The following is a 10,278-nucleotide window of genomic DNA, read 5'->3' as shown; positions in this document are numbered from 1 at the left end:
GTTATCTGAGCCTCGTACCGAATTGGTTGTCATAGCATAGCTATGATCCAGTGTTCATTGACCTGATGGTACAACTATAAACTACCCAAGATGTTCGGCTGGTTCCTGAAGACACGCTCAGAGCCAGGAAGGGTAGAGCACTTGTATTGTCGAACCATAGTTTTCTGAAAAAACAACAGGCCATTCCATTGATTTCCATTAAAGAAACCGCTAGTCTGCAAAGTTCAGTACTGAATCAGAGGTTATGAAACAATATTGTTTCCTCCTTTGTCCATCTACAAATCACGTGAAACAAAAGTTCTTAGCACTTGAAATGATGGCTTGTACAACCACATTTGGCCTCTGTTATGCAAACTAGATGACCCGTTGCGCCAATGGCGCAAAGGCCGAGTGTAAGCCAAGTATTGGAAGAATGTGCATTAACATATTGTTGTTTGAAAAGATCATGATACTATATGCAGCGAGCAAGCGATAGTCATACACACACGATTGTCATGATTTGTTTTACATAAGATAAAAAATGATGCACTAAGTCATGTACGAAAGGATTCTTGTGATCTGTTTAGATTGGATAGACAATCATGCAGAGGCTTTTGGACGTGCATTTGAAGACAAAAGCATATATTTCTTTTATCATAGTTGTTACAAAAGCATACCACACAGCAGCCTAAGCAGCAAATAACCGATAGCTAAATGCATAGGATGGTCTTAGGGGATTACATAAGATCCAAAAGGATGATAAACACAGAAGTCTTGGTAGCATTTATACTAATATTAAGTTATATAACAAGGGGCTTTTGCAGTTTGCTTATATTGAGTAGACGATCAGGCGCAGTCCCTTGGAAGTGCATTTGAAGACAAAAGCATATGCTTGCCCTTTGTTCATGCTAGATGACCCGTTGCGCCAATGACGCAAATGGCAAGATCAAACCAAGTATTCAAACAGTGCACATTAAAATATTTAAACACAGAGAGATACTTAGTGATGATACATAGTGTTCTAAGAAGTTTCGGAAATCCCTTTTGGAGCTCGGCCTCCGGTGAGGCCTCCAAATTCAAAATTGAAATTTCATTGAAATTCATATTTTTACATTTCAAAAAATTCTAAAGAAAAATATAGATATACATGAAGGTATAATACACATGTGTGTAAATTTTCAGTTCAAAATACACTGAAATAAGGGCTGTGCAAAAAAGACAAATCTCAGGCTATTTAACACATGATACTATTCATCTTCCCATGCCATGAATTTGTCTTTTTGTATAGGTCGCAACTCAAGGTATTTCATCATGAATTTTTACACACATGTGGGTTACATCCTTACATACATGCATATTTTTTTTCAGAATTTTTTGAACCATAAAAGTTTGAATTTGAATTTTTCAAGAATAAAGGCCTCCATGGAGCTCGGCCTTCAAAACGCCTCTCTCAAGAAGTTTATGGTAGATTATTTACAATGTTATTAGCAAGCAAAGTACATAGCCAGAGATACATCATACAGACTATTGTGGTTATGAAGTGGTGAACATCAGATAGTCATCGCTGCATGTGCCATTGGTATTTAAAATGACTTCATCGTCCAGGCAACTCTTCATTGTCTAAAGCAGAAATTCCTTTGATATCATTGACCAAGCTCCAATAATACTTGTTTGTTTGTTGTAGAACATAATCTGATTGTGTAGTTGTATCACTAAGATAGCATATCTTATCTGTGACAAAATATGATTCGGATTGTTGTGTTTGGGTGTTTATCCTACTGTGAAGTTGCTATCTATTACAGGGTAAAGTTCCTTTGCTGCCATGTGATCTGCACTGAGAGTACTGCACCAGCTATTGCTAAAATAGCCTGTTATTCCTTTTTCTCTGCTGATGCTCCAGAGACTTATATTTTTGCTGAACCAGCTGTAGTTTGTTATAGCTGAGGTCTTGCAGAACCTTCCCGTAAGAGCCTTCAATGTACATGAGAGTTTAGTTGCCAGTCGATCTTCAGCTTCTTTGAATTTACCATACACATAGATGGATATCGATTTCCTGGGAAGTCCGTTGGTGCTTAGATGGATAGAATTGAATGGTTGCATCAAGACCAACCGTCCTTGCCTTTTGTGTTGAGTACACGGCGTTTGGAAGGCCAATACGCTGCATCATAGCGTCCAGAAGCACTTTTGTTGGGATATGTATGTATATTAATTTGATAATTTCTAGCAAGAAACACAATGCTCATAGTAACTGAATGATATGTGTCGTGTAGCTATTTCTAAAGAGAATAGCAGGAGCTTGAACATGTTCTACTTGTACTATTTGTCAAGCAGCAAGAAAACAGGGCATCAACAGGTGTGGGATTATATTTAGAAAGTATACACAGTGGTAGCAGAACACAAATTTCGTTCTCTTGTTCTTGATGCTACTGTATTTATAAGATCAGGTTATGGAAGTAAATCTAAGTTAAAATCATTCTTTTCTATGATTCTGACGGAATAACACTACCTACCTATCACCCTCTTTCCAAAGTAAGCTGAAATTGCTAGGATGAATCAAACAGCATATTGATGTGCCTTTGTTTATGAAGCAAAATTTCCTCTAGAAAGAACAATGGTAGAAAATGGAAATAATACTCAAGCAGCAAGTAAATAGGAGATCAACATGTGTGACCATGCACTAATTTATTATTTAGGTGTTGAGCAGGAAGCATACACGCAACAGGGACCGGTAGTTTAACCAGAGAAGGAACTTCATTCTCTTACACTTGATATGATAGCATTTATCAGATCAGGTTATAGAAGCAAATATGAAGTACCATCAGACTGATGTCTGATTCTCAATGAACTACACTTCATACCCACTATTATTGTTGTCCATGTGGAGCAGGGCTTGTAAATAAACGTATATATTGTTGTAGTCAAGTTAACTTGAATTAGCTAGGATGAACCAGACACTTTTGCAATTTCCATTAATAGATCAACAGGGTAGTCATCCACATGAGACAACCGATCTATTCTTGTTAATAATGAAACAAATATCAATTTCAGTCACGGAGAATAACTACACAGCTGTATTTGTCTCAGAAGTAGAACTTTTCTATTTTGACCATGCCTCTAGGAAAAAACATTGGCTGGAAACTGAAATAATACCGTGCTATTGGTCAAGGTATGTCTGGAAGCGGGCGAGGCAGCTTGATTTGGTGATGATTCACCCGAAGAACTGACCTCCCGGCACAATGCGTAGAGGGGAGGGAGCTGACCTTGCGGGTGAGGAAGCAGATCTTGCAATCGAAGTCATCTTTCCGATGCAGAGGAACACTGGCGATGGAATGGAAGAGAGAGGGTGGGTGAGAAAATGCTGGTGCATAGAGCGGAGAAGGGAATGGATAAGGTCAAGTCTTTAGCAATTGAGCAAGTGGAACAACCTCGCCTTGTCCAATATCCCGTTCCGGCCCATAACACGGTATAAATATGAATTGGAACAACCAAATTGTATTAACAAAAGAAATCATGACGCTTACAAAGGTTTATAAAATGCAGTAATAAACAGGATAGTAAAGTTTAGTCGGATTTTTAGAACATAAATTTTTATTGTTATTAATTGTTAGTGACGGCGTCTGAATGAAAGAACGATATTAGCATGTTTGCAATAAGAAAGTGGAATATGTAATCACATTACATGGGAAAACTGTGATATAGAACATCACTACGACAACCTTGCTCATATGTTTCAATCAGTACAAAATATGTGCCTGAAATAGATCAACTTTGATCATTTCCTTTCTCTCCAATGTTGTGCTCCTCTTAGCTAAAGTAAGTGCATGCAACTATGTCTAACCTCTTAAGTTACAAAAGAATCTACATTTGAATAATCCAGTGGTTATATTCAACTTAAACTCGGAATTGTATGCATGATATTTTGTAAGAATATCTATGAGATAGAAGTAAACAGTTATATTAGCAAACTGGGTGACATAGTCAATTGTATCCCTGGAAAATATATTACGATCTCTGAACTACAGCAGCGTGCAAACAGGTGACAACCAACGAAGGAAGCGGACACTGACAGAAATGACAAACCCAAGTCAGGGAAGGATGATAGTCGGATAGATATCTCATCCCTGCTGCAGCTCATCTATGTTTATTCAAAAGCAACAACTCATTTATATATATGTTGTGCGCCCAACTCTATCTCAAGCATTGCCCGCTGCTGAACATACACATGAAAAAGCTAAAAATGTTCTCATTCTTGTTCTGCCTCATGCAACAAACCTGATTAACCTACAACTCAGTATGTAATTTATGAAAAGGAAATATGGGGAATGATGGGGGAAGAACAACCTGGTGAACAACTTGAACTGATACTTTAATTCATTGTAGGACTACAGTTGCATAACACGTCGGTACATTACTGGGCATTACCGTGTTCCTATGCAAAACACAGTAATAAAGAAAATTATGAGTGAAAGATGTGTTCCATGTTGCTAATCACAGACATTGAATGGAGTAGGAACCAAACCTTCAGTGGGTCAACAATTTTGATTCTTTTTCTTCATCTCCCTTTGAAGCATTAGCACAAGACTCAGAAATAGAACCATATTTTCTCAGTGCTTTGAACCCTAGTTTCAGAATGATTCTCAAAATATAAATGTCTGTAGACCAACAAAAAAACAAACAGCAAAAATTTCACTATTGACGGAGGCTTCTCTACGTAAATCAGGGCAAATCCAAATCTAATGTATAGAGAAATAATAGAAAGACCAAACTTTGCGGCTACTGTTTTAATGCACAGTAAGCCGTATCTTCTATAAAAGTGTCCTGATATAATTGGTAATGAATGATTGGTAACCTTCCTATTTTTTAGGAGATGTCAACAATCAAGTTCTACAGAAGACTTGTATACACCTAACTACAGGAGGTACTGTAACATCCCAAAATTCTAAATTTTGGAATGTTATAATAAATAAATAGTTTTGATTGTTTGTTTGATTGTGGTGTGGTTGCTTGCGTGAAATTGAGTGAAACTCGAAACTTTTTGAAAGTTAAATAAGAGGGAATAAAAGGACTTTCCCAAACTTTCACCTTACATTTATGACCTCCATGAATTCAAATTTACTTCAACAAAAAAAACTAGAGAGAAGATGACATGACTTCTTCCATTTAAATAAATGAAAAGGGTTGTTGAAAATATTTGAATTTCATTTATAACTATTTCAAATTCGAAAACTTTATGCAACTCAATGATTTTCATGAGAGAAGATAAAATGACTTCTTCAAATGATATGAAATATGAGTTGGGAGTTTCAAAGAATCAAATTTAAAGTCCCTTTGAAATTATTTTCAATTTGGAGTTATTTGGATTTTATTCAAATTATTTTTCTCCAAAAATAAAATATATGGAAATTAGGGTAAAATGATTCGCTAGAGTAGAAAATTGGAGAAAAATGAGTTTGAAGTCATTTTGATATTTTATTTGGTTTTTGAATAAATCAGTAGCACTCTTTGTTTTATTTAAAATTTTGTGGATTTTATTTGACGATAAAAAAATGTTCATGTTGTAGAAACTATTTTTCTGAAAATTTTGATATATAATATGCCTATATATCATTATTTTTTATTTGTTGTTTATTACTATTTTGTCTGTGAATTTGTTTTTTTTAAACAGCGCGCCCCAGGCCGAGCGCCAGCCTGTCAGCCCATATGGCCTTTCGGCCTACCGCCAACTCCCGCGAGCGAAGCCCCTTGGCTTCGATTGACCGAGCTCTCCCTCCCTCCCTCGCGGTCACTGCCATGCGGGGCCCGCCCGTTCTTCTTCCCCGCGCCAACGGGAGTCCGGCTCCCGCACAAGTCGCCGGCGCCGCCGTGTCCGACTTGACTTCCACCCCACGCCGCCTTGCCCCTCCCTCACGAAACCCCGCATATTTATAGCCCCGGACCCCGGCCTCTCTTTCCCCTCAAACCCCAAGCCCGAAATGACTCGAAGCCGGCGCCGCGTCTCGTCGGAGTTCCACCGCCGCCGAGATCCGCCACCCGCTCGTCCGCGCTCCACCGTCGTCGATGACCGAAGCCGCCGCCTCCATCTTCTTCGTCACGTTCCACCGCCCCTCCCCGAGCTCTCCGCCGCCCTCGAGGACCCCGGAGTCGCCGCCTCCGTTCAAGCCGAAGCCGCCACCGCCGTCCTCCTCGCCGCCCACAGCTACCGCCGCCGCGGTAACGCCCCGTCTCCCCTCGTCCATTAGATCGTAGATCTAGAGCTAGGATTAGATCACGTTTTTTTTCTTTTCAAACCGTTTTCTGTTATTTAGTGAATGTTCGCTAGTTAAGCCTCTGGAGCGAACACTTTCATCGCTTAGGTCTCTGTAGCGAACGTTCGTTCGGTAGAATTTTTCTTTTTCTTTTTAATTTCGGCCAGGGACCCATCAATGAATATTTTATTTACAGATTAGTTCCTGATTTTTAAACCTTCGCTAGTTTTTGCTCGCTTGTCCAAATCCAACAAAACCAACGCCCACTTCTTTGTTATGATCCCCTCTATCCAGAGAACATATAAAATCAACTTTTTGAAATTTTAAAATTTGAATTAGATCAAATTTGAATTCAAACTTGTTTTCGCTATAACTTGAGTTTTATAACTTCGATTTAATTGATTCTTTTTGCTAATTGAAGCTCTTGACCTAAACTTTCTGATAAGGCCAAATTCACCTAATTTTTGGTATTGTTAGAAATTGTTTTCTGTTGCAAGAGTTGTTTGTTTGTTTTCGAGGTTTTCCGAGTTCTTTTCTTCATTTTTTTTGCATGATTGCTTATGTGTGGTTACTATTGCTTGCTTACGATAGACTGACCGGAGTGTGACGAATAGAACTATCAGGAGTTATGAGTGCGATTCATTTTCATCAACAGTATAAGGCAAGTTCACACTTTGATCATACCCCTTTATTACCCAGTTTTTATGCATTAGATTCAATCCTCAAACACTGTATGGTTAGGACTTGATAACATGTGGGTATTGGAAAGTAGTTGATGAGGTAGAACCGATTGCCTTGCATTCAAACCTGGGTATTTACTACGTTATGCTTACTGCTATGCTATGCTCGTAGACGTAGATTGGTTTGAGAGAATTCATGGAAGATTGTGAGAGATTATTGTTAACTAAGGAAAACTTAAGGTGGTTATTTTAATACATATCTGGGTGGATTGGTTGAGGCACCCAGGGGATACCAGTGGATTGCCCGGACACCTGAGGAATCCAGTGTTGTCCAAAGAGATCCCGAACGGCACGAACAGCACGAATGGCACGTTACCGAACGGCACGTTACCAACTCACCGTCAAACCCTCTCCCGACGTCGGCACCAACGTCCTCCACAACGCCGTCTCATTCCCGACGCATTAACTGTCCCCAACTGCCACCTGCAATACGTCCGTAGTCTCGCATCTCCGCCTGATGGACGAGCGACGATAGCGAGAGCGCGCGAGCTCGTCCGCGCCTGGTGATTTTCGAGGCTGCTTCCTTCTTTTCTGTCGGGTGCCCTCATCTCCGGTGTCTAGTTCATCACAGTAAGCGCAGTTTCATTTTCTTAGATATCACATTTAACTCGGAGGCATCATTCATGAGCCAGAAGTCAGCGGAAAGTATGAGTTTAACAATTGATTTCCTGTTGCCCTCCTAATAAAATACTACTAGCATCCATCCATAGCCGCCGGGCATATCATACTCACTAACCGAAGAACGCCATTAACTACTTCCGGACGACCAGGCCCAGTCTCATGGTCACAGAGGAAAGTCAATGCCAAGAATGGCAATGGAGCCGTGTCAAACGTCGATTGCTGGAACATGACGGAAGTCCCACAATACGCTTCCGCTCCTGCAAAACACCAATTTCCGGTGTGCTGGCGGGCGCCGCAAAAGTATACTGTGGACCTCTTCAATCATCGTCATCTCCCCGGGCGCCTCTCATTGCAAAGCAGTCTTGACGATCTACAGAGCATACAATTCCACAACCAAATGCGGTACGCATACTATATATATACAGGTAGAACTCCATCGTGGAAACATACTAGGCAAGAAAGGGAAAGAGAAATAGACAGCGGAAAGTTGCCTCCATAGTGGAAACAGGCTAGGCGTGAGAGAGTTCAGTTTTGGCAACCACAGCATGGGAAGTGTTCCAGCAGCCACCCCCAGCGTGCGCGAGATCTGGCGCGCGCAGCGCGCCGACGGGCCGGCGGCCGTGCTCGCCATCGGCACGGCGAACCCGGCGCACTGCGTGCCCCAGGACGAGTTCCCGGACTTCTACTTCCGCGCCACCAACAGCGACCACCTCACTGCCCTCAAGGGCAAGTTCAAGAGAGTCTGTAAGCATGCCCCAGCTTTCTTGATCATCTTCCATTTAGGACGTGTTTGATTGGACCATTAACTAACTGTTTGTTTGGTTGGCATGCGTCGAGCGCAGTTCAGAAGCTAGGCGTTGAGAAGCGCTACCTCCACCACACGGAGGAGCTGCTGCGCGCCCACCCCGAGTTCCTCGACGACGAGGCGGCGTCCCTGGACGCCCGGCTGGACATCGTCGCCACCGCCGTCCCGGAGCTGGCCGCGGAGGCCTCTAAGAAGGCCATCTCCGAGTGGGGCCGGCCGGCCGCCGACATCACCCACCTCGTGGTCACCACAAACTCCGGCGCCCACATCCCGGGCGTCGACTTCCGCCTCATCCCGCTTCTCGGCCTCCGCCCCTCCGTGCGTCGCACCATGCTCTACCTCAACGGCTGCTTCGCCGGCTCCGCCGCGCTGCGCCTCGCCAAGGACCTCGCCGAGAACAACCGCGGCGCGCGCGTCCTCGTGGTCTGCGCCGAGCTCACCCTCATGCTGTTCAACGGGCCCAAGGAGGGCTCCTTCGAGAGGCTCATCCACCAGGGGCTCTTCGGCGACGGCGCGGGCGCCGTCGTCGTCGGCGCCGACCCGCTGAGCCCCGTCGAGCACGCCCTGTTCGAGATGGTGTCCGCCGCGCAGACGGTGATACCGGACTCCGGCGACGCCATCACCATGCACATCACCAAGGGCGGGTTCGGCGGCAACATCTCCACGAGGGACGTCCCGGTGTTCATTGGGGACAACGTCGAGCGGTGCCTCCACGACTCGCTGGAGCCGCTCGGCATCGGCGCGAAATGGAACGACCTCTTCTGGGCGGTGCACCCCGGGTCGTCTGCCATTCTGGACCGCATCGACACGGTGCTCCAGCTCGAGCCGGAGAAGCTGGCGGCGAGCCGCCGGGTGCTGAGCGACTACGGCAACATGTTCGGCGTGACAATTATATTTGTTCTCGACGAGCTGCGCCGGAGGCTTAGGGAGCAGGAAGGGGCCGGCGGCGCGCCGGAGTGGGGTGTGGTGATGACCTTCGGGCCGGGGCTCACCGTGGAGACGATGGTGTTGCACGCCACTGGGCACATGCATGCGTCCCCATGAAGAGGAATTGACACTGGATTAAGAGGTCAATTCGTTGTATCAGTTTGCACTTATTTGGCACTGTTTGAAGTCGTTTACCAAAACCATCCTTACTTGAATGTGTGCGTAATAAAGTCAAAGTTCAATAGTTTCAGGATCTATTCAGTCTGGACTCTTTTTGGAAAAAATCACCATGTGTTGATTAAGAAACCATGATACTATCATTCGTGACAAAATTCTTCATGACGGAACATCCCCAACAAGCACTCTTTCTCTACTGCTTAAAAAATACTCCCTCCATTTTCAAATATAAGTCTTTCTAGAGATTCTAACAAGTGACTACATACGAAGCAAAATGAATGAATCTACACTCTAAAATATATCTACATGCATACGTATGTTGTAGTCCATTTAAAATGTCTAAAAAGACTTATATTTAGAAACGGAGGGAGTAATTAACCAACTCGGTTCCCACGATTATAGGATCGACGAGGCGATCAAGGAGGCGACGAGGGTTCCCTTGCGCGTCGCCGGTGACGCCGCCGGTTCCCTCTCTCTCCGTCGGCCGCTCCGGCGGCGGGAGGGAGGGGGAACCTCGGGTCTGTTCGCTAGGTGGGTGTGTGGTAGGGTTAGGATTGAGGGAGACGTTGCCGAGTCCGTTGCGGTGGTGTCGCGTCGGAATAAGTTTCTCCGGGCTCCGTTCGCGGTCAGGCGAGGCTTTTGCCTGCGTCCAGGAGCCAGCGGGGTTGGGGATCCCCGTATCTCGTCGAGGTCGCGGGCTATGATGCCTGGAGGTCCATCGGCACTGGCCGTTTGGGTCCTCAGATGGGCGATGGATACAGCGAGACGAAGACCTTTCTTCTTC

General features: G+C 44.1%; 1 protein-coding gene across 1 annotated transcript; it reads left to right on the top strand.

Annotated features, from left to right (window-relative positions):
• Positions 1-8,046: 8,046 nt before the first annotated feature.
• LOC123145428 (bisdemethoxycurcumin synthase) lies at positions 8,047-9,561 on the top strand. The gene is made up of 2 exons (XM_044564835.1): positions 8,047-8,329; positions 8,428-9,561. Exons 1-2 carry the CDS (start codon positions 8,131-8,133, stop codon positions 9,432-9,434), a joined length of 1,206 nt encoding a protein of 401 aa, XP_044420770.1. The 5' UTR covers positions 8,047-8,130; the 3' UTR covers positions 9,435-9,561.
• The last annotated feature ends 717 nt before the right edge of the window (positions 9,562-10,278 follow it).

This window comes from Triticum aestivum, chromosome 6D (assembly GCF_018294505.1).
Source record: "Triticum aestivum cultivar Chinese Spring chromosome 6D, IWGSC CS RefSeq v2.1, whole genome shotgun sequence".
NCBI lineage: Eukaryota > Viridiplantae > Streptophyta > Magnoliopsida > Poales > Poaceae > Triticum > Triticum aestivum.
The sequence above is the reverse complement of the archived record's forward strand: the minus strand, read 5'-3'. Positions and strand labels throughout refer to the sequence as shown.

Coding starts and splice junctions, on each gene's coding strand:
- LOC123145428 (XM_044564835.1), top strand. CDS start 8,131: ATGGGAAGTGTTCCAGCAGCCACCCCCAGCGTGCGCGAGATCTGGCGC. Junction 8,330..8,427: donor GGGCAAGTTCAAGAGAGTCT/GTAAGCATGCCC, acceptor CGTCGAGCGCAG/TTCAGAAGCTAGGCGTTGAG.